This window comes from Synchiropus splendidus, chromosome 6, assembly GCF_027744825.2.
Source record: "Synchiropus splendidus isolate RoL2022-P1 chromosome 6, RoL_Sspl_1.0, whole genome shotgun sequence".
NCBI classification, from domain to species: domain Eukaryota; kingdom Metazoa; phylum Chordata; class Actinopteri; order Syngnathiformes; family Callionymidae; genus Synchiropus; species Synchiropus splendidus.
This window is the reverse complement of record NC_071339.1, coordinates 20,727,671-20,752,501: the sequence shown is the minus strand read 5'-3', so window position 1 is coordinate 20,752,501 and position 24,831 is coordinate 20,727,671. Positions and strand designations below refer to the sequence as shown.

Here is a 24,831-nt window from a genome sequence, read left to right as displayed (position 1 = left end):
AAATAAAAATAGTTTATGGAATTTATCTTAACCATTTAAAATTCTGTTATGTCTTAGAAAAGAAAAATAGACGAATGGCATAAAATGAATTTCATATAGTTATTTATTATTTCCCATTTTACATTTTATAGTTGTTCAGTACTAATTTAAGTATTTATTTTTGTATTTATTTGTTCACTTTAAGAAAAAAAAAAGTTATATTCATGAATATAACATATTTCAAAACATAAAAATGATGAATATATATATATATATATATATATATATATATATATATATATATATATATATATATAAACAAAGGGAGGCGTCCTCGTGAGATGCTGAACCACCTCGACTAACTCCTCTCAAGCGAAGAAGTGGCTCTTCCTCTACTCTTCCTTATCATTTGCTGCCCCCTTATGACAGTGTTCATATATGACAATATTCATTGCATCGAGCCCCAACACAAACAAACAACACAAGACAAATGTTCTCCCACAATGCACTTAATTTATCTTTATTCATCTATTAAAACTGTCAAAAGACATGGACAATAAAGCTTTATATACAAATCAGAGCTACACTGACAGTCACATGCACAACCACAACATCTATGTTACAAACATGATACCAGGAAATGAACGACAAATCAGAATCATACACAGGATCCACATTTCTGCTCTTTCAATGGGTTCAACTTCACCTCAGCTAATAAATATTGACATGGGAAAACACAATCTGTTTTTTTAATAACCAATATAGACTGATGTTAGCGTTGAATATACAGAAATATTTGGGATTTTATGGAGCATTTGTTGCAGGGAAAGAAAATTAAGACTTCAGATGAAAATTAAGACCTTTCTAGTATCTCTTTTTGAAAAAAAAACAAACAAATGACTATCCAGTTATTTCCCTCCAAAATAGTGCTAATATTTAAAATAAATATTTTAAGTAGAAAATAAAATAAAGGGTGTTTTTTTTTTAACTTCAGGATAATGACCAACTAAATTTGGCCAATGAATGAAAAACAAAAAAACATTATTTCAGATTCAACATCTTTTCTCACTATTTCTGATGAGATGATGAACAGAAGAACAAGAAACACAACACAGAAACAGTTCCTGATTTCGTTTCGCTGTTGCATCTTGGTGTGAATGGAGAAGTATTTGCAGTATTACTCAGAGTCCCTGGGGTTAGTGAGGAGTATCAAACTTTGGTCCTTTTCTGAACTCGGGATCCTCACAGTGTCCTGGAGCCAACATCTCCATGTGAACTGACTCCCCGATCGGCCTCGCGCCGCCGTAGCTGCAGCCAAAAGTCCCGCAGCTTTTCATTCGTTTGGTAATGGAGGAATGGACTGGTGCCCACTAGAGGTAGTCCAGCTCCAGTGCGTGGCTCAGAGCCTCCAGGTCAGCCCGACAGGAAACCCTCCAGAACGGCATGTTCTTCTGAAAAACACAGAATCAGGGTCCAGTTAGGGACACGGAGGCTCAAAACAAGAAAGGGAACCAAGATTTGTGGGTTCGTAGAAATGCATTACAGAAGATAAAATCATCAGCGAATGTCATCAGAGCAGATAAAGCCAGTGATTTAGAAGCTCAGTGACCTCATTAAATGGATCTAAAACAGGACCAAAATGTTCACATCAGTCCAACAAACAATGGTGACAACACTGGATCAAAGACACTCCTCAGAAGAGGAGTCCTTTGTCGCCACTGGCTCGGAACAGACTCTGGTTTTCCTCCCTGAAGTCTGCTGTCATCTGCATCAGTGTTTGGACGCGTCTGGCAAATGGCTGACTTCTCAATAACCCGCGCTGCTACGGTGACAACAGTCAGTCCATTTACAAAAGCCACATTTCATTTTCAAGCTCTCACTCTCACGTCCGATTTGACCCCTGGGTCTTGTGTTTGAAACAAACCAAGGTTTGCTTTTTTTGTTGGTCACACCTCAAATATTATTTTTTTATTATATTATATATTGTTTTCAGCGCTCAGCAGGCGGCGCTCCTGGTTCATTATTTCACTGAAATCGTTTTTCAAAGACAAAAATGATGAACAGCAAAGCGCCATCTAGTGGCCTCTACAGACACTGCTTCACAAAACTGTTGAGAAATGCTTTCTGCTTTAGCTCCACAGTTGTGCGAGAGGCTTGTCTGCAGCTGAAGTCACCAGAGCTCTTCTCACCCACCTTCTTGGCGACTGTCTCTTCTTCGGCTCCGTCTCCGATCACCACGTACACAGCTCTCCGGCCGAAGCGCTGAGACACTCGCTCGAAACAACTCTCTTTGCCTTTGAAGACAGAAGAGACTGGTTGGCCTTGCGCTTGTGTCATCATTTTCATGTCATTCCCTCACCTGTCTTGGTGGCGCTGTAGATGTTCTCAATGGGAAACGCCGCTCCAAGTCCGTACAGCAGAACTTTGGAGAGCGCCGGGATGAGCTGCGTGGTGGTCACCAGCACGTTCACGCAGTTGGGCCTGAGAGAGAGAAGTTGTTGAGGAAACCAAGTCGGACGGAGCTGCAGCGTCTGGTTCGGCTGGGCGTCTCACCTGGAGTTGATGAGAGCCAGGGCCTTCAGCGCTTGAGTGAGCCACAGGTCCGTCAGAACCTCCATCTCCCGCCTCAGCTGGAGCCACTCCTCACGTTTGGGGCTCCCTAACAATCCTGGGGATTTAGACATGAAAAAAAATGTCAATATCACATGATGGAAATATGAGCGGCTGATTCGTTGCTCAACGTTCACCGCTCTTACCGCCGACGTTGTTCTTGTAGGTGTTGTAAATCTCCTTGACTCTTCGGTAGCGGAAAGCCAGCTTCCTCATCCAGTCGACCCCACCGTGGACCCCCGAGCCCAGACACAGGCTGCCAGCCCCGGCTGGACTCTGGAAGCCGTCCGTCCCGAAGTTGTAAGTGCTGCACCCAAAGAAGTCCAGATACATGACTCACAAAACTGTGCACAACTACTGCATTTTGAGGGGAAAAAAACTACATATATTCACAGATACTTTGCTATAGTTCAGATTAAATGCAAGACCTTTACAGAATGTCAAACCGGACCTTTGTGAAGAAAGCTTCACTTGTTGCAGGGCATTATGTGACTTGTCGTAGTGATGAGCTGCTGCTCATTTTGGGAGCTCAGTAGGTGGCGCTAGTATAGTTGCATCACACGCAGAGAGTGCCATGAAATTGAAATAACTGGTCAAAACCAAATACTATAAAGTAGAGGGCGCCATCTAGTGGCTTCTGAAAATGAAGACAGTGTTTCATGAAACCTCATGAAGCCCATCCTTTAATTCTACATTATAACTGAGCTTCAGCTTCAAACCAGGGGATACATGTATATTTGACCTGCAGTCTGGACTTTAGAAGTCCCACGGTCAAAGACTGTGGCCTTCAGTTGTGTTTCCAAACTACAATTCACCTACCAGACAACAACAATGAAAGGCCACAATGATTCATCAAAACCATCTCAACTTACCCGGTCAACCACAAAGATGGCCGAAGCATTAAAAGAAAAGTAAATATAAAAACACATTTGAAGAGAGACCGAGCCCAAAGTTAAGACTCTCTGGCTCTGAGTCAAATCCTGAAAGTGTCTTAAAGCACTCTGACCATATAACCTAATAAAACATCTGGCCAGAGAGAGACAGCGGGGGGATGATAGAGAAATGTTGCGATGACAATTGAAAGCGTCGGATAATCCAGTGACATGCAATATGGCAGAGGAAGCGCAGACACACACGCAGTCTGCTCCCACTCTCTTCCCCCCCGACACTAAAAGCAAGAGGGCAAGTCTGGTTCATCAAAGCTGTCAGTTTCACAGCAGAGAAGAAACTTTACCTCAGGTCTTGCCCGTTGTCATCCGACGCCACGTCATCAATATGAACCTGGTCGCATTCCTGGGAAATGAAAAAGGAAGGAGAGCGGATGTAGTGAGAGATCGGTTTCAGAGCGGAGCCGTGCTCAGGCACATCCCGCAAGTCTCCACGGTTTCACTCAGAAAATTCAACAGAATCCCCTGTCTCTACTGGACCTCCTGAGAGGGTTAACAATGTTTGTGTCTACAGCACAACATTGATCTGTGGTGCTCCTCAAGGCTCGGTTTTAGCCATTCAATGAAACGCCTCTGGACTGGAACCTGGCGATGGGAAGAGTTGATATGACACCACTCTGGACCACACTAGCGCTACGATGTCCTATCATGAGTGCAGATGTGTTTCTCCCTCCCATTTTTGTGAGGCCCTTGGTGTGTTAAATCACTTCAGCTCCATCTTATTGAATAAACATAAACAATAGATTTTTGTGACACGCTCACGCAAACATGGTGATTTTTACGATTTGTGTTTTTTTCCCCGACCTAAAAATAAATATCTCTTAAACTGTGCGGGTGATAACTGCATGTTTAATCCAGAGTCACTGGATGTGTGGCATCCAACTGTTTGCAATTTCATCACATTATATTTAAAAAAACATTTAATTTCCTATCAAAACATGAATGACCTGCAAGTAACCTCCAACGCCATCCACATATATTTCGAGCATTAAAACGAAGGAAACCTAGTGAGTGACATGTTTATAACACCGCCACCTGTGATTTACTGTTAGTGTACATGACGGCAGCTTGAATCTGGCTCTGCAGTCGGCCAGTAACAATCTGCGATGGACGTCCTGACAGAAGTGATAAACACTCCTTTTGTGCAGCGACTGACAAACGCTGGGACGAGATAATTGTAGCTTAAGATTTTAAGCCTCAGCAGCGGCGCGCTTAGGTGATTTACTGTGGACAACAAAAGGCAAGCAAAGGCAAAAAAAAAACTTTTGCAAATGGCCTTGTTGGCCCGGTTCCCTCTGTGCAGCGGTTCCTCCCCACACAGGACTAATTTTTCTCTAATACTCAGACACACACCTGTAATCGCAGCACAAAGTGTTCTGCTCTACTTTCATTATGAGAACAAGGCAGAGGGATTCAGGTTCACACCCGGCGCCAACAAACTAAACCTGACTGACATACAAGGAAAACAACACACGATTATCTACCATTCAGTTCAAAACTTTGTACTAAAAGTTCTAGCAAAAAGTTCATGACTCCGTGTTTTAACAACGCTGTTATCAGGCAACGGAAAACTGAAAGACAAAATATTTACCTTAAAGTAAAAAACTGAATCACGCAGACAGTGATGAAATATTAATTTAAATGTTCAATAATAATAATACTAATAATAAAGGCAATATAACCATATAATAATACATAATAATAATTTTAGAGCAAAAAAGCTCCCTGATATTGAAGTCATATTGGCGACTCACCTCCAGGTCATTGAAGAACAGCCTGGAGTCAGCCAGATTGAAGATCATTTCCTCCATCCACAAGCCCAAAGACACAGCTTTTGAGGAGTCCTGACAAACACACACACACAGGTTAGAATAAAGTACATGATACGCTCAGTGACTGGAATGAATAATGTAGCACCATAAAGTCTCCTCTAGCCATTTCATGTCAGTCAAACTGTCATTATTCTGCAGGGAGGCATTCAACATGCTGCGGCAACAGCTCAGGCCTGCAGGACGGCAAATGCTTGTTTCACTGAAACGCACTTAATCCCGTCAAGTTAAAAACAACTCTGGCATTTAAGAGATTCGCTAAGAAATGATTCAGTGAAAAGACTGGTGTGCTTTGGACTGAGGCTTTATCGTGGATTCGCAGTTGGTGCCTTCCTTCTTCCTCATTGCTCTTGTCTTGTCGTCATGGCCTCGGCGTCCAAACACTCTTTCGCTTGCTCTGCAAAAGTCATCAACTGGATTTGACAGAAACCGGTTGGAGCGTCAGCAGCCAGAAATGACGTCTCCAAAGCTGATTCTTAACCCTCCAATTTTCTGATCTGTTCCAGAGCGAGCCGCACGTCACTTCAACTTTGTGTCCAACTTGTGCCTCACTCATCTTGGTGGGATGCTGCAGTTACCTTCCCATTGTTTTTCTTGCAATATTGACAATGATTTTCTGAAACTTCTGGACGGTGCTTCATCAGCCTGACATTGATACGCGGCACATTTTCTTCTTCTTGCACGGAAAGAAACCGGCTATTTCGGCAGTGTTGTATTTCACCCGCCTCATACTTGTTTCTCCTAAACAAATCATGAACCTTGGGGCCGACATGAATCACAACTGTATGGGCAAAACTGCGTGGGCATGTCGTCGACCACAAAAGCAGGTGTGTTCGCATGTGTGTGAGGATTATTGTCGTGATGGCAGCGCCGGCTCGTCGTTGGCAGCCGCAGAGAAGGAGCCACCGGGGTGTCAGCCAAAGGTGAACATGAGATTAGAGCATCTTGAATGACAAGCGGAGCTGAGAGTAGTGTGGTAGATGATGAACACCCCCCTCAGAAGAAAGGTGCGAAGAGGGAACTGAGGACGGGAGGTTGGGAAAAGTTCACCGGGTGGAGTTGGCCGGGTGAGGGGAGGATTGGTCGCCATGAATAGAGCTAATAAGTGAGGAGGAGTTAAGACTTAAGAGACGCTCTTGTGAAATAGATTAAATAATTATCTATAATTACCTTTATTGTTCAGAGGAACAGTTTAAAGTCTGTCTTTGTTTAAGCCCAGACAAGAAAAGGGTTCCCACGCAAAAGACAGAGAGAGAGAGACAGACACGCGTCCCCAAAGAAATACCGTCTGGACAAATACCCTTTTATTTATACTTCTTATGTTTTTCTGTAAATGGTAAAAACACACATGCTGATTTACTATGTGATCAGTCCATGCAATTACAATATAATATATACAAAATATAATCTCAATTGATGGCACTACAACTTTGTTAGGTCGCAGTTGATGGCAAATTTATCGCACATTTCTTCTCTGTTTTAAGTTGAAAACAAGAGTGAACAATAACGTGTTCCCCGTACAAACATACAACTTAACAGATACCGTCAAGAACTCTCTTTAGAATGACCTCAGAGGCTCTGAGAAGGCTTGAAAACATGGTAAAAGCACATTGTAAATATTACAAGCCACTGTTGCGTTTTTTAAATCCTTGTAAACGTGTGATTAATTTGCCTTTAAATGCGAGTTAACTTAGCTTTAGTGTGACTAACTGGGATTAAACATTGTAATCTATTGACATTTACTTTTTCCCCACCTTTTATGGCTGTTAATGTTAACGTTAATGTTATGTTATCCCGTCTGGATTTATGCAAGGATTTACCCTCCACCCCCCCGCCGCAAATGAAATGACAACTAGAAAAAATATTTTTCATGGTCATTATCTGAACTATATTATGAAAATGAGGAGCCTAAATTAGCAGGAACAATGGCAAATCTGCTGGATATAAAAAATGAAAAAAATAAATAAATAAACAAATAAAAAACTATGAGCAACTTCCAGTCACAAAAATAGGTTGCACAATTGACCTTCAATTGTTGATTTATCATCTTCCTTGTTCCTGTCAGTGTGTCAACAACTTCATTAGTTAGTTTCCACCACATATATACGAGAGTGGTGCTCCGCCACTGCTTAAACAAGGGCTGCCACGCCTTCAGAAATACGATCTCTTTGTAAGATGGAACCTCACGTGCTCAACTGTATTTAAACGGAGTGGAAACATGTAAACATTATGAATGACACATCCGTTTTTGCCATGTTTTTCACAGAAAAATCCCATTAGAAAGATGGTAAAGACTGAAGTCGCACATTCCGGCTGGATATATGAAGAGACGGACTGCTCCTACCCAAACTTCAAACCACTAGTTTGCTCTTTATGTGAACAACACCCTGCTTCTATCGAAGAATCGAAGATGAAAATTTGATACAGGCCATTAGATGGCAAAGATGTTTTGCAGAGGGAGGAAGACAAATAACTCTGAAAAGGTCGTCCTGACTCAACGGATTGTTACTCAGTCCCTCTGAAGTCATACATCCCATTTCTCTGGGGATTGAGGAAGTTTGGTGTGGGACTTCGTCCAAAGCATCTCACACGGGTGGTGGGAGGAATTCTTTGGCTCACCAGTAACATCGCTTCACTCTTCTCTATCTCTTGTCACTGTTTTCAACTCTTCTTAGAATGTAGAGAAAAGAAACAAGCTCACTCCACCTTGAGGGGGGGGTGGTGTAAAGTCGAGAGAGACGCTGCTCTCAAACTCCCCATCAGCCCTGTGTCGACCCGCAGGGGGACCATGGGAATTCAAAACACAGATCTGCTGCCAAAAACAAGAAACGCACCACGGCCCGCCCCGCGTCAGCAGCTGGACTGTTGTCTGAAGGTCCCGCTTGCTGTCAATCATGCGGTGGGACGTCGGGGTAGCTAAACAACCCTCGCGCTTTATGAAAAGAAACATCGGGGCAGAGAGGCAAAACAGCCAGCGTGTGAAAAAGCTCAGAACTAAAGGTCGTGGACTCAACTCGGGCAGTTAAACCTGCAACTGTTACTCAAATAAGCATGCGATGCCGGGGCTGGGGTGATGTGACACGGGAAGATGAGGCTGTTGAGGTGGTTTCGCATCAAACCTGGCCTATAATTGGTGTAATCATCTCTTGTCAGCGTGAACAACTCACTGACAGTGACGGAGCAGGCCTCTACGTACCTTGCCAAATCGTGACGAGAAGGTTCCCGTGAGGAGCGAGTGGAAAATGATGATGGTTTCATCCAGATCCCAGATAAACACTCGCTGCAGCGAAACAGCAGATATGAAATGTTAAACTTTGGAAAGTTTGTGTTTGATGTGAGTGTGTGTGAGGCAGAGGGAGGTGGAAATAAATATTGTAAAGAATCATGAAGTTCTTCAAAACTGTGAGCCGGTGTGTTTACCTCTATATCGGAGTCCAAAGGCGGCGCGGGGTCACTCACTCGCTTTCTCCCTCGCAACTTCCCATCAGAGCCCCGTCGTGCTGGGACCTCTTCTTTACCTGGTGTGGGGGGGCTGGGCGGTGGATGGTACTCTCCTGCAACACAAATACAAATTCATATGTGTATATTGTGTTTCCCCATGAATAAGGCAATCTAATCTCATCTTAGTTTTCAGTGCTTCAGGAGACTTCAACAACGTCCAGTTGAACTCCATCACTTAGTGGGTCATTTTTTGTGGCACCACGTCTTCTAAGCAGTCAGCAGTTCAGTTCCAGGCTTTTCCATCTGCTTGCTGATGTCCAGCATGTCTTCATGATGCCTGCCTCCTATCTTCTCGACACCTTCCATCATCTCCAAACCTGTCATTGTTCCTTCACTTCCACATTCTCACCCCTGCTGCCTGCACCTCAAGCCAGTCTTCTAACATGAGCCCACTGACATTCTATTTGTGTTGTGTTGAGAAGCTGCCCTTCACACAAAGACAAACCTACAAGCATGGTCTAAACTTCCTTCATTTCCTTCCTACTTCATGGCATCATGCTTCGTTTTGTGAACCATAAACTCAAACCAAACTCACCTGTGTGTGACTCTGGACTGTGACTGGGTAGCATTATGGGATGCTCCGTGTGTTGATAGGCTAATGGCGCCGTGATGGCAGCAGGGCTGATGTTGCTACTTGTTAAATATGGACTGTTGTAGTGATGTGAGTTATAATAGGGTGAGTACTGGCTCTGGCTGTAGCTGGAGTAGGTGGAAAATTCCTGTGAACGACATGACGGTGATTAAACACGATCGGGGCTTAACAAGAAGCGACAGTTGCTGCAGTCGCCGGTTGTCGACATCACTCACTTGTTGCGCGGGGTTGAAAGGGGTTGAACTCGAAATCGCATGGGTTCCTTGAAAAATTCCAGATGGAATGCCACCACCTGAGAAATGAGGTCAAATGTCAGAACCTTGGGTCAAGATGGCGGATGAAATAATCACAAGTAATAAATTGTGTTCAAAGTTGACAAAATCATGACGTTTACACACAGAAACGGTGAATATGACTTGACTGATTCACGCTTGACATAAGGCCTCATGTGTGCGTGTAAAAGTTTGTTACTGCACTGGATATGTAACTACTTATTCCGCTGATCAGCTTGATGTGTCATGCAGGATCAGCTGTTTTCTTGAAATGACTCGCAGGTTGTTTACTGTAACTCAATGAATTCCTATGCATAAGACCTGGCCTGAAACCAAGGAATTTCGAATGAACTTTTGACACAGCTGGGGTGAACGAGTGTATTGTGTGTAGCTTATTATGAAGAACTCCACATCCAGGCAGCGCAAAGATTCTAGACTGATAAAATGGTCCAATCAGACATGACTAAATTCATAAAAGTCTATCACACCCTCTGCTACACTAAAACCATACATTTGATAATAATGCGACAAATAAACCACAATAAACCAAATGAATACACAAAACATGTACTTGGCCCTTGGTGCTGCGCTGGAATTCACTCAAGCATGAATATTGTGTCAAAGACTTAAGACGCTGCTTGTACTGCAAGTTTTGTAAAGATATCTGTCAAGTTTGCTGACATTTGCAGCAACAAAATGTTCTTTGAGAAAAATGCAAACTATCCAAGGAGAACACATTTTTAAAGGCAACAGCCTTTCATAGTCTCACATTCAAATTATTCCTTTATCGAGGCTCATAAAACTCAGTGTACAGATACATTGAATGCATCAAGCTCCTAGCCTTCATCAGTCAGTGGGAAACAAAATATTCTGTCAAAATCGGCACTGCTTTGAACGTTTTTTTTTCTTGTTCAGTTTTCTGAGCAGAATCTACAAACAAGTGTGAAGATGACCTTATCTGACTGGACAAATTAGATGCCTACATAGATCATCCCTCTTTAAGAAAGAGGAGCGTGGGCAACATTCAAGCTACAGACACATTTGAATTGTTTGAAAAATGAAGATGAGTTTACCGAAATGGCAACAAGGAAATTGTCAACTCATAAAAAGCCAAAATCTTGCTGAACTTTGCAGCATCTGTCAAAACACCAGAGGTATCAAACATAATGGAGGGATCAATGGAGAATAACAGGGACAATCCCAATTCAAATATATTCTTTTTTTTACAAACTGATTCATCAACAATGGAAAAATAATATACTTGGCTCTTCAAGCTGCAACACATTGTTGGACTGGTCTATTTCTACTCTACTCTACGACAAAATGTCTCGCTCCTTCTGTTTTCACTGCGATCTACATTCTGAGAAAAGAGAATTATGACTCAATGGAAGAACCACAACAATCCGCAAAGATCCCCACAAAAGTTGCAGGAGGTCTGTAAGAGTAAACAAAAATTCTCATGTTGTCGCCATTTGGTTTCAGTTGAGCATACAGCTTTGTGGTGTGTGTCCCTCAGTGTGTATTGTATGGAGAAAAATGGATACATGGAAACTTTCTGAAATCCAACAAACATTCGGTTGCTGTGGCGGTTTATTACTTTTTGAAGTTTGCAGCTAATGTTTTGTGCATTAAAACGATTCCAACTGAATTATTTTGTTTGGGAAGAGTCTGTTTTAAACTCAGACTGCACTTTCAAAGCACTGAGACATTGGAAGGCCTTGAGTTTTCATCAGAGGTTTCATCAAACATGTGTTTACAAGAATATTTACATTCCTGCGTAATATCTGACATCTGAATTTATTTCAGAGAGATGAAAGGACATGTGTGTTAAGGGATGAGAATTGATTGAGCAGAACATAGACATTTACATTCGCGACCAAACACCATCTGCGTTTATGAGCCTACGCTTAAAGGACTTCCATTGTTTGGCTGAACTTTTGTTTGTGCTTCCTGAGTTCATCGTGACATCCGTGTCTTTATGATGACGCATCACTGAAACAAAGTTACTTGGCACATTAACCTTGTCTTATAATACTTTGTAAGCACTTCAGTCCTCAACGCCAACTAACAAATCTGACTACATACGCACAAGACGCCAAAGGTTTTTAGATTTCAATGCTGGATCTTTTCCTCTCGGCACCAATGACCGCTGCATGTCTGAATACTCATCTGTATTGTGTCCCAATCTTATATTCTGACTCAGCTACAGCTCTATCGTGACACATTTTTTAAATGACGTGCTCTCTTTTTGAGACCTAAAAAAATGTCCCAAAAAATACAGAGACCGGGTCTGGGATTTTCATCTTTTTAGTCGATTGAATTTGCATAACATCTCGTCCTCCTCCAGAAAAATCACCAAATGACCAGTTCCGACTTAAGTCCACTTCTTTGTTTGAGCATTTTACTGGACAGCACCCAGCAAATGATGCCCCAGAAAGTCGATGGCCAAGCTTTGAAAATGTAGGATTAGGACCTCTTAAGATCCTTGCTGTTCACACCAAAACCCATACTTGCAGTACTATGGAATTGTATGAACATATACACAGAGTCAGAAGTGTCTTCGACCACCTGTCCCACAAAGTCTAATTCCACTGCCAAACAATAAGCATTTTTTCTGATCTACAGATTTAAGAATCCAGTTAAAGACACCCATGGAAGGAACAGGTCAGGCTTACCTCCTTTCATGCTTCAATAAGTGGTCATGTTGCCACGTTTCATTTTGTCACTTATGAGCAGAAAAACTTTTCCCAATGATGACTAAACTTCCAGGTCTTCTTCGCCCTAGAGTCGAAACAAAACCTCACCTCCCCTTGTCACACACAAGGTCAATTACATGCCGATTTCAAAGCCATAAAACTGTGCTGACCAAGTCATGCTTTGGGGCCAGGGGAATGTCTCCCACTCAGACAGAGGGTGGGCAAAATGTAGTCAGATATGCACCCAATTATATCACCGACGCAGATCTCAAGACTTTCCAAGTTCTTTCCCATCCTCAAAATCCTGTCCTCTGTCTCTCTGTTTGCTGTCTCTCGTTCCCCACAATTCTCCCTCAGACACATGCTTATGCCCGCTGAGTTGTTGGTCTGAGTGGAGAAAGGGGGCCTGACCCTGAGAAAAGAGGAGGGGTGGGGAGACTTTTGACGCCAGGAGTCCAGACCGCAGCTAATGGAGAACAGGTGTGACGGAGAAAAGAAGAGGGAGAGAAAAACGAGGATGGATGCTCATTCCAGTGAGGTCGAAATCAAAGCTCCTGTGTATGAAGCGTGCATGCACGTGTGTGTGTGTGTTGGTGAGTTGGATGTTCGCACACAGCGTTTCAGACGTACCATGTGTGTGAGAGTAGCTGTAGAGGCTCTGGCTGGGGGGAGGGCTGCTGAAGTTGGAGTAGCCCAAAAGTCCCGTCTGTCCCGGAGAATGACTCAGACCATCCTCAGTTTTTATGTCTGCGGATACGACAGAGTTGTCAGAAGAATGAAGGAGGATGAACCCATTATTTTTTAAGATTGTTTTTCTCATTTTAAACTTTAGTTTTTCTGATAAACGTTGGCAGGATCATTATTGCAAAAAGCATGTTTTCATCACTGCTGTTATCGTCTTTGCAATAACAATCATTTGTCATGTTAAGGTTGGACTCTTCCAATAATGAGCAAAAACTAGTTTCAATATTTCTGCGTACCACAAGGGAAGGTACAGATGGTAAAATATAGGACTTTATGGTTCCATTAGGTAAACCTCTTCTGTGGACAAGCCAACGGGCTGCACCTCATTCCTTCATGAATCAAAATTTACAATAAATATACTTCATTTCTAAGCTCAAATTCAAATTTATTTTAACTATCAGAATGAGACAACATGTAACATACATTGTTTCCCCAATGTGGGACTGATAAGGGACATGTCAATATCAGGATACTTGTCACTTTAGGATGGAATAGTCATTTAAGTATTTGATTTCATCTTGGAATATTGAATTACATTTGAAGTGTTTTTCCACAATTGTTTGGAATTAACTGAAATAATTCTGATAGTTAAGAGTTAGCGTTTGTGTGCATGATGACTGTGAGCTTACATAAAAATAAAACGCTCTTTATCTCCATCTTTTTTCTATTTATATCGCAACACCACAATGCATTGTAATTCAATTTCTTATGTAAAATTGTTTTTTTTAACCTAATAAAGTGCACCACATCAGAGCATTCCTTTATATTTTACACCAGAAAGAAAACACCATTAAGGCTGTGTTGTGGCATTTAAGGGTCCAATCCAATAAAGAGGAAGAAAACCTTAAATGACGAGGACTTTTCTCCAAGTTTATTAAGGAACATGTAATCAGCCAAGAAAGTCTTTGTCGGTGCACGTTCAGTTAACCACGCCAATCAAGTTTGATTCTATAATAACATGTTTATGAGGCTCCAAATGTCTGCGCTAGCCACAGAAAAGGAGAGTGTGTGTGTTTGGGAATGTGTACTCACTGTAAGAGGACATGCTGTATCCTTGCGTGTGGTGTGTGTATGGAGTGTACGGCCCCGCAGGCTGAAGGGAGGGGCTGTACTGAGTCTGTCCGTACGCAGCCATGACACCTTTCCCTTGTCAGCTGATCTTAAAAAAGATAAGATATCAATGAGGAACCAAACCATTTTCACGGAATTAATTGTTCCTGGAACTGTCCAGCCAAAGAAACAACTGTCTATAATCTGAAAAGGGAAATGGGTTATTTCCTTATTCATTCTTCATTGTAAAAGACTGAAGTGCAAACATGGGTTTTCAAAGTACAACAATATTCTCCTTGCAACACAGATTTACCATGAGTTAGGGAGAAGTTACAGAAGTCTTACCTGCTGTCGGGTTATCGTTGGAAAAATTAAAAAAATATCCTGGAAGAAAGATACATTACAAGTGAGAAGACTGTTAAACTCATTGTTTGTTGTAATATTGCAATAAAAATACGATGGACTGAAAAAGAAAGCTCGGAATTCGCCTTTCAAAATCCACCTCGCTGTGGATGGTGGAAAAGAAAAGCCAACTCACCTCTCTTTTGTCACCACTGCTGTTATTCAGGTTCCGCCTCACTTGTTAATTCTCCTGAGGAAACAAAAGCAGAAAGCGCCATTAGGACACAGGTATGTGGGTGACTGACAGGTGCTAATTTGCCTCAGGCATTTTGTTCCAGCAGAAAGAAGATAACAAGTTGTGAGCTCACAACTTTATTGAGAGAACTCTTCAAGAGGACCAAGGCAAAGATCCAACAACTTTTATATTTTGACTGGGTGTTAGAAAAACATTACAAAGCGATCATGGTTCACAGGTGTCAAAGGTCGATGCCATTAGAATAGAATGAGGAAACGGCTGTTTTTTCTATGGCGGGTCCTTTGGCTGTCCTTATAGAAGTAGCATCTTCTAAATTTTTTTATTTCAAACCCACTTCAAACATGAAAACAATAACTCTTTCACCGTCATCATCAACCTTCCACCTCATTATGAAATCAAGAATGTGACCATTTGCCAATATGATAAAAGCACAGCAGTGTTCCGTCAGATAATAGAATTTCTCACATTTCCAAAGATTTAAATTACAGCAACTGGCACGGAAGATTAACTGCAACCAACTGGCTGGCATGTTCACTGAGAAACACTTTCTGCAACACCTGAGAAAGTGGTCTTTTTAGCTCTCTGTAAAAACGAAGTAACTGTTTAATGTTGAATATAAATTTCATCCCGAAAAAACATCTTCAAACCCTGTAATTAATACAATCGCTCCTGCTCCCTCCTTCTGTCTCAATCGCTCTTTGCCTCCGGACATTTAAGCTGCAGCTGACTCGCTGACCTCTGGCCTTGCTGACAACATCGCGACAGAGACAGATGATGGTCTTGAAATATGATGGCAAAAAAAAAACTTTAAAAAGTGGCGAGATTTATGGCAGTACCAGAAAAAAATAAATGCTGACAAAGACATTAACGCTGAAAAATGACATGCATCATTTGAGGTTTCAGTTGTCCCATCAGTGGCCATGAAGAGAAGCGAAACATACAATTATATTATCGACATTTGCTTTAAATAGAAAACAACATATTCTTCAATAATAATATTTTCGGTATCACCAATAACATCGCTGAACATAGGGAGAAAACAGAATAAATTACTTTAAAAATTATGAATAATTTGATTGTATTTTCAATTTCCGTGCTACAATAGTGCACAAGAAAAGTACAAAGGTTTAGGACATAAAGCTACGTGTAGCTATGGTGGACAGTACATTTTCGATATGATCATTTTCAATGAAATCACCAAAAAACACAGTGTCTATTTGACCTCCATGAAGAAAGGAAACGCTCGCCCAGAGCAGGAAGCCGAAGGTCTTGTAACTATCCAAACTGTCTCTGGACTTCGGCTGCGTCCTCGTGACACGCACAAACCTACTAAAATGATTCTGAGATCTCAAAAATCACTTCCTGGTTGAGGGTGAGGCTTGGGTGGAGGGCGCACAAGGCCATGGGAACTGCAGGACACCGGAGGGAAGACGAGGGGAGCTCAGGAGAGAAGGGGAGGGCTGAGGGCTGAAATCGAAGCTAAAACAAACCCAGCCGGGCCACGGGCGGGCCATGGGGCCACAGAGCCAGTCCCACCAGCTTCACCTGGGTCTCAGGGTTTTGCTAGCCCACCAATTATTTCACGGATATCGAGTTCTCGTCCTATGTGCTGATGGATTACTTCACAGGATGGGGCATTGTGCTCGAAGATGGAATGACATTTGACATAGTTCCACGCAGCTTGAGAAATATACCGACGTAAATACCGTGTATTTTTTATACATGGAAGTTAGTTGCTTAAAGTCAAACAGTCCCGGGCGGAATCTAAAAAATGTCTTAAAATCTGCTCATATTGTTTGACGGTCAGAACACTTCTGCTTTCTGGCTTGAGTTAACAATAATATTTAACAGTGGTGTGAACAGTGGCTGCAGCCTGTGGTGACCCTCAGATAGTTTGACCTTTGATTGAAACATTTAGGTTTTTAACCAGCAGCTTGTCAGGATGCTTCGCTGCCATATGGGGCTCCACCTGGAGCCCTCAATTTCAACAGACTCTCTAAGTGCCTCGGGGTGGGGGGCAATGGAGTGAGTGGGGTGGGGGGTCAACTGGCTGCTGTGCAGTCACTGATAAGAGACATAGAACAAGGGACCACACTATGCAACAGTATCAGGGGGCACACACTTGAAATGTGCACCATCTGCCAGCCAATACTTAAAAGTCTGCGAACAAGCTGTGATGCCACTTCGCAGATACACAGGTTCTATCAAAGAGAAGAGCTTCAAAAAGCTTCTGCCCAGCTCACAGTCTCAACCAAGAACCCTTCGTTTGGAAAGAGAAGCTGATTCCGTGGGAGCTCTCATGTTTGCCAGCACTAGTCCAGGTTTAATTATAATGCTCTGAATAGCAGGCTGTGTTTAAAATACAGTATTCAAAGACAGCGACTTCCTGGCTCAATCAATGAAAAACAGTCGCTGTAAGCAAGAATCCTGTTTTCTTCTGAATCTGTTCCGATAGATCAAGCAAACCTTAAATCAACTGGGAGCGGAACTTGATTATGGGAGTGGAGGGATTTGGAGGACGCAAATATTACGCACCCACAAAAGGAAACGAATAAATAGTTTCCTTACAATTGTTTGTGGTTTGAACTTTTTTTTTTCTACTAATCATAAAAATATGAGCGGTGGAATAAACTGTGATTTTAATTTCAAATAACAATAAAAAATGTTCAAGGTCAGAGGAGAAATTAGTTCAAACTCAATTCAGCCTGTCATTATTCATCTTCACATTGAGAACAGATCTCCCTCATGTTCTGGACTACATGCACACACAACGTTGTGTTACACAATGTTCGCCTGTCTTTAATATGTTCCAAGTAGACAAAATGTTTTGTTTTTACAGACAAAAGAAGGTCCATATAGACACTCAAACAGTTATCGTAGATTCAGTTTAAGGGTTCTGTATTTTGGCCGCCAAGGAAATTGTCAAGGCTGCTACCCATCGTCCAATTATTCTATTATGTGTACAAGCCTGTTTACCCACAATGCACTCGGGTGCTGTTGCCAGACTGAATCAATGACAGAATATTCCCATTTGTCTTCTGAGTGACATCCAACAACAAACTTAAAAGAATGCTTCTGAGAAGATGGCAGAAGCAGCTTGTTGAGCCTTTGTTTGCGCCAGAAGTTGACATTTTGCTGAGAGGGCACAAACCCGGGTTGAGAATGATTCCAGTCGGCAGATTTTAATGAAATGAAACGCTAAACACATTTGGATCGAAGGTACAAAAGTGGCCCCCCATTTAATTGATGACATATATATATTTATTTATTTATTTTTTATTTTTATTTTTATTTTTTTTCCAAAACCATAAATTAACTGAAGTAAAATCATACAGCAGTGAACAAAAATGCAAAATGTCAATACTGCATTGGAAATATGACAGCCTTTTGGGATGCCTCCAGACAAAAGTTGGGGTCTGGGAACATTTAGAAGCAAGACATTTGGTTTAGGTTAGGACAGAACATTTACAAATACACTGGCAGTAGACTGTGGGTAAGAGTAGCCACTGGCCAACTATTTTGAGTGGCATTATCATTTTCTTCCACCATCATTATGTTATGCTTTTAAAGCATCACTATGGAAAACAACAAAAACAAGCTAGCTAGCAACCCACATGCTGGATGTGTGCGTTGTCTTCGCTGTCTGATTTAGCTTCATGTAGAATTAGTGCACATCACTCCAGGACAGAAGGGAACATAGTTTCAAATGAGACTGACTTCACAATTGAAGAAGATTGAGTAGTTTCTACCAAATGTATTATTGCTTCAGACAGTTTTTTTTTTCTTTGGTAATTTGGTTACATTGTGTTGACATGACATGACTTTATGACGGTACACAACTCTGCACTTCCCAAAGTCTGTTTGCTCAAATTAAATCTTTTTTTTCGAAAAAAACAAAGTTGCTTTTCTTTCATGTATGGGTTCAAACAAGTGCATTTAAATCTGGATCAGTCCAGTTCTATCATCCTGCTTTCTTTCGGTAAATGACTGAGAGGCTATAACCCATCTATATCAATCAGAATGAAGAGTACGACACTGCATGTTACACAACTGTAGCATTGTTATGGAGTACTACATTTATGTTGGTATATTTGAGCAGCATTGAAAGACATATTTATTCCTTCTTCATATCAGGCAAAGGAAACACCCCTTCGCCTTTTGCAACCTGCTGCATCTTATTATAGGTGAGCAGTGAAGTAAGATGACTCCATCAAAAACAACATGAGCCTGGCTGGAGATTAACTACCAAAACCATGGGCCCAAATGGACCACAACTCACCTGTAAATAAGACTCCATAGGTTGTTATTGATGGCAAAGTTGATAAATGTACTGTATTAACCCCAAATCTATATCATCATAGAATCAAAGTGTAAGCAGCATGAATATAGTTCCATCTGAAAAGAGTGAATCAAAAAACAAGAGTGCTTTTACACGTCTTGTGAGCTTGTGTTTAGATAATAAACCATTGAACTTGCGCAACCAGTTCAGCATCTACGCAACTAATTTGCCGCCCGATCAGCAGTTTGCATGTGCAAGTCAGTGTCTTGTATCGAGCAAAGGAGTTGTTTTACCAAACTTGAGAGGAATTTTGAACCAAATCTCCAGCACAATGAACGACACACGGTGCAAAATAATTCAGGAAAGCAACTGGTATCAGAAGTCGAGATTAGCTTTATTATAATAAAGTAAGGGTTTTCAAAGCTGGCATGAAACTCAAGGATTTGTCATTGACTCTAAGTCTCCAGATGACCTGTGTCTGGTCTGACCCAATATAAAAACGTATAAAAAAAGGTATAAAGAAGTATTGTCTCGCATATGATCCAAAATCTTTTATGTTTTTAGTGTGAAGAACAGAGAAGAAAGTGTCTGGATTTAAATTTCAACTTTAAACTAAATTTTAACACAGAGCCTTCACCCTAACTTTCCTACAAACGGTTATGATGGATACTACACATCGATGAGTCCGGCATATCACTTTAGGGATGTCAATAAACTCCTCCAGCAGTGAACCTGTTGGTCAGCCTGTCGGCACAATGTAACCTGAACCCCCCAATCTTAGTGGCCTCCCCTTTCCACTTGACTGACTCACCACTTTAATGACAGAAGTGTCCCCCTTTCCCATCCCAAGGTAATTCAAACCTTTTTACTCAACAATGCCAGTGTTTTGTTCACCACTTTACCTCTCCTTCCTCAATGACTTCTTTTGCTTTCCTCTCAGATGCTCCACTATACATGGTTCTTTCCTCACTTATCTCAAGCGCATTTATCAAGATATTCATTATAACAGACCACCTACCCCAAGGCACAGACTCTGTCGCCCCTAAATCAGTGCCCCGGCGCGGGGGTCAGAATGAGGGACAGCTGGCAGACCTCCCAGCAGCCCTGAAAAAAGGGTGCTGGATCGGAGAACTGGACTGACCCCAGTCAGATGGTGGTCTGGCTCCCAGGTGAAAAACATCTGGTCCAGTGATGAGAGGGTGGTCGCGCACGCTCCGCTTACTCAAAACCGACACACGCCACACTGCGTGAGTGCCCCTTCCTTCCCTGCGCTCGCAGAAACACACACTCTCCGACTTTATTAGTCATTAGGACAAAAGCGCTTCACCCTGGATCCATCTCCACGACTGGCCGCCCTAGTTGCTAACAGCTGGCCTGACTGAGCTTGCTAGTAGCTTACAGGCATTACAGACAGACCCAGGTCCAATTACTCCTTTACTGCAGGATTTACTACGTGTGAGAGTGTGGGACGGAGAAAGTGAGTGAAAAAATAAGACTAATATAGAGATTTATGCTCGTCTGCTGAGATAAGAGTGAGAGGCCAATGAGATTTTATCAGAGTGGAAGAGAAGGAAGAACAGAAAAGTAATACCATAGAAAAATTCTGACACCTAAAAATACAAGCTTGAGCAGCCACGGGGAGCTATTAGTTTCCCCCTTTTCACTGGAAAGTTATTAGCGGTGGAAAAATGAAATATGGTTACTGTAGTCTCGATGTGTGTGGCTCCGTTCATGCTCTTGATGAGCTAAGGAGGGAGGAGATAACCGGAGAGACAGCTGTCGTTTGCTGACTGACCAGCGTTTGATACGCTCACATATGCAGGCGCACAACTATATAGATTTCAGCTAGGGGCTCCCCAGGAGCTTTCAGGGCCATGGGGAATTAAAAAATTGGAATGGGAGGTGGGAGGAGAAAGTATTTAGGGAGCATTGAAATAACTGCAGAAGCTCATATAATGCAAAACCACTGAAGAAGAAAACTGTGGGTAACATTAGTTTAATATTGATTTAAACATAAGAATAACCTGTGTGTATTAATAAAAAAGGGTGTGTTGTAATAAACAAATGTGGCAAATTCACAATTTCCTTTTTTAATTTTACATGTTCATACTGTAGAAGTAATTAAGGAGCTTTTCATTTTAGATTAAATTGAGCTAAATATAAATTAAGTCAAGCATTCACTAATTATTAAGGAATCTATTATAGTATGTAGGTTTAATATAATTTTTCTGCATTTAAAATTGAGCAATCAAAAACTTAATTTTCAAGCAATAAAATGGCGAAAATGATGAACATCAGCTACTTTGTTTTTGGGCTCTCGATAAAAGCGGCGTACAATTAAGTTCGGTACGTCTTTGTTGGATGACAAATATTCGGAAATGTCACACTCCTGATCCGCCTCGATTTGAAGTGTTTGGATCAACATTATTTGGGTTATCATCATAAGGAATTGTTGTTTATACGTTTGCGTTTTGTTTGGAATTTCAACAAAGAAACATTTTCAGTAGCCTGAGGATTAACATCAAATGTGATGAGAAATGCTCAAGAAGCACAGAAGCTGCATAGATTCGTGGACGAAGGAGACGGAATATAATGAAGCTGATGCAGATAAAGTCAGGAAGAGAAAGCTTCCTAAGAAAATATTTATCATTCCATGAACGTTTGGATAGGGAGAGCTTTTGGAAATAATTTGTGTTTTCTTAAGAGGGGCTGCCTTGCGCTACAGGATGGGGAATTCTCCTGCAGTCCGGGACTTTTTGGGCCACTGCTTATTCACAATTTATTAGAGCAAGTAATAAGAACCGTGAAAACGGGTTGGGGGCTGGGGATGAGGTTGTGTCGCAGGTCCTGGAGCTGCCGTGAAGGGGGAAATGAGGCCTTATGTTATTATGAGATGAACCGCAGTGTTAAATCAAACACGCCTGGGCATACACTTTTGGTTTAGTAGGAGCATAGCAGTAGAAGATATATGCAAAGATAAGATTAAAATCACCTGAGGCTGTGAATCCGACGCAGGAAATACTATAAACAAAAATTCTCACAAAACACTTCAGTTCTGTTTTGGATTTTAATTCTACATTCAAAATAGTTTTACACTCTCAAATAAAATCAGAATGATCATCTACTATTTAAATGATCAATTGTTCTGTTTTTAAAATATGCATAGACGTGAGAAATGTTGAAATGGTGCTGGCAAAACATCGGTCTGGATTCATGAAGGGGGTCCTTGAAAAATATGAATACGGGCCTTTGAAAATGGTTAGCGAGGCTCCCCTAATTTAGTTAGTGAGGGTCTCTATGTGAATGTGAGGGGTGTCACTCATTCCAGTGCAATCTCCTGTATTTAAGTCAAGCAGCAAGTATTGAGTGGACTCAAGCAGCACTAAGACAAACCAAGCTAGTCAATATAGGGGAACAGCATTCACACATGTATCTGTGAGGAACAGCTGAGGAACAAACTGATTTAAAAACGTCAAGGTCAGTTTAAAAAAAAAAGCATTTTATGGCTCAGCTATATGAAATTCAAAAAGTATGTCACTGCTGAAATAAATTCAATTTTTGACAAAGAAATACAACAACTTTAAAGACGTCTCTGGCATACATATTAATTGAATAATATTCAAGCAATTGAGAGATATACGGAACATTAAAACACATTACTTCTGAATCTTAGCTTCAAAATGAAGGTCAGTACAACATTTATTTGTCTCAATTAAAAAAAGAGTACTACATTTAAAAAAAATATATTATACTATATATATTCATTAATATTCATTAATTGTATTCATGTCAAAAATAAAAATAGCTGTTTTTACAGGTTTACAGCTGGTTTTATCAAGAAAAACATTCTATTTCGACGACGTGTGACGCCAAACTAACTTAGTGTAAAAAGCCAATATTGCTTTGACAGTGTAGTCAGTATATGAATATATAATACTTAAATGAAAATGTATCAACAAATCCTCACCAAAGTTGAAATGCTGTTTGGGATACAGAAACGGTCAAAGCTAGGTGCTAAACCAAATACGATAAATGTACTTCGAAGCTGGATATAAAGTGGCTGTTTATGCTGCACCACACGTGATTTAAACTGTGTTTTCTACTGCATTGATACAGTTTCGTAGCCCGATAAGTCATTAATGTGGAGAATATCTTTAATAAAATTATCATATTCAACTTGTTTAAATGTAGACGCTGTCCGCAAAGCTAAATGCTAATTGTGCTAATAAAATAGTCTGTCGTTCTTTGTTATTTTATTTCAGTTCTATGGTATTTAGAATTTAAACTGTCAAATTGATTCTTTAATGAAAATATAAATCAAGTCAACATCATAAAGAACACATCTGTGATATAGGAGTCTTACCATTATTCAGTGATGAGTACCCGCAGGAAAACAAATCCGATTAGAAGGGAGAAGAGTTGCCTCCATGCCCCAAAGAGACACCGATGACTGGAGAGAAGTTCCCCCTCTCGAGTGCTCCGGAGGCGCGGTCCAGCAGACGCGGAGCTTCCCGGACACAGGCAGCAGCGGCGGGGTCGATGAGCTCCAGCAGACACTGGTGACTTTTCCTCCGCCGCTTGACGAGTGTGTTTGCTTTCCCGACGGCGTGGAAGTGATGTTAAGTAAATGAACACTCACATCTGTCCCTCCTCCTCCTCTCCCTCCTCCACAGACCGTGCAATCATCAACTGCGCCCCTTATCTCCGGACCCCTCCTCTCCTCCTCTGCGAGCGCCCAACAACACGCTCCTCTGCTCGGCCTCGTCTTCTTCACTATCTCCGCTGCGAATCTTTGTTTAGTCAAGAGCTTCTTCTCCTCGTCTGTTTACACAACGGCTCCTGCTATTCAGTCTCCCCCTGTGAAGCTGAAGCTGCACTTCACATTTGAGGATTTGTTAGTTTGAGGTAAACATCTGCGGGCTGTTGACAGCTTTATCATGCTTGTTTGTTATCTTTACCTCTGTGTGTGTGTGTGTGTGTGTGTGTGTGCGTGTGCATTTTCATCCACCACACAGCTTTAAACCACATCCATTGAGCCGTGACTTAGAAGTTAGTTTCCCCTCTTTTTAGGGGTTAAACTCAGAAATCACTTTGAGTCACATAAAAATGTTAAATATAATTCAAGAAATGTTATTGAAATATTATTACTGACCGTCAATGTTGACACATTCTGTTTGTATTTATCTTTAAAATCAACCAGTAATGCCTTAAAGAGCGCTGCATTTCATTCATTCATTTATTCACTCCGTTTACTCAGATGCTGAAGCCACTTCCAGCTTCATAATCAAAAACATGTTAAGATTAATTTAATTTGATCAAAACTGTTGATCTTGAATTGGTTCAAGTCAATTGTCCGACATGTATTTCTAAATATAGCGACAGATTTGAAGTGGAAACCCCAGGCCTATTAATGACTGAAGAAAAGTGTATGTGCAAATAAACATGCAACAACTTCCCAGTCCCTGCAGTCTGTGAGAGTCACACACTTCCTGTAAAGCAAGGATGTGCGGTGCAGGTGTCTCATCGGTCGATGACATTCCAGTGTATGCGTGCCTGCCGCACATTTTTGCCCAACATGAGTGCCATTGTCTCGGTGTATACTCTGTAACACGAGTAAGTCTGTGTCGGAGCTCAGAAGGAAACAGGTTGGCGACAACAGGATGCTCCGTCCAACACCACCTCAACGCCCACAGACCTGATAACGTGATGGAACATGTTCAAACTCTTTGTCTGG

At 41.4% G+C, this 24,831-nt stretch overlaps 1 protein-coding gene across 2 annotated transcripts; it reads right to left on the bottom strand.

Moving 5' to 3' along the window:
* Positions 1–482: 482 nt before the first annotated feature.
* eya2 (EYA transcriptional coactivator and phosphatase 2) lies at positions 483–23,968 on the bottom strand. 2 transcript variants are annotated; one of them, XM_053868937.1, is made up of 16 exons: positions 23,461–23,968; positions 14,759–14,812; positions 14,566–14,604; positions 14,203–14,329; positions 13,057–13,173; positions 9,674–9,750; positions 9,402–9,585; positions 8,786–8,919; positions 8,562–8,645; positions 5,291–5,380; positions 3,824–3,882; positions 2,736–2,896; positions 2,533–2,647; positions 2,339–2,460; positions 2,173–2,273; positions 483–1,430 (listed from the first exon to the last, which is right to left on the bottom strand). In XM_053868937.1, the coding sequence occupies exons 4-16, from the start codon at positions 14,303–14,305 to the stop codon at positions 1,350–1,352; spliced, it is 1,428 nt and encodes a 475-aa protein (XP_053724912.1). In that variant the 5' UTR covers positions 14,306–14,329; positions 14,566–14,604; positions 14,759–14,812; positions 23,461–23,968; the 3' UTR covers positions 483–1,349. The 2 variants fall into 2 exon arrangements, with proteins under 2 accessions (XP_053724912.1, XP_053724911.1); XM_053868936.1 differs by having other exon boundaries at positions 14,203–14,324; positions 23,461–23,967.
* Between the last annotated feature and the right edge of the window lie 863 nt (positions 23,969–24,831).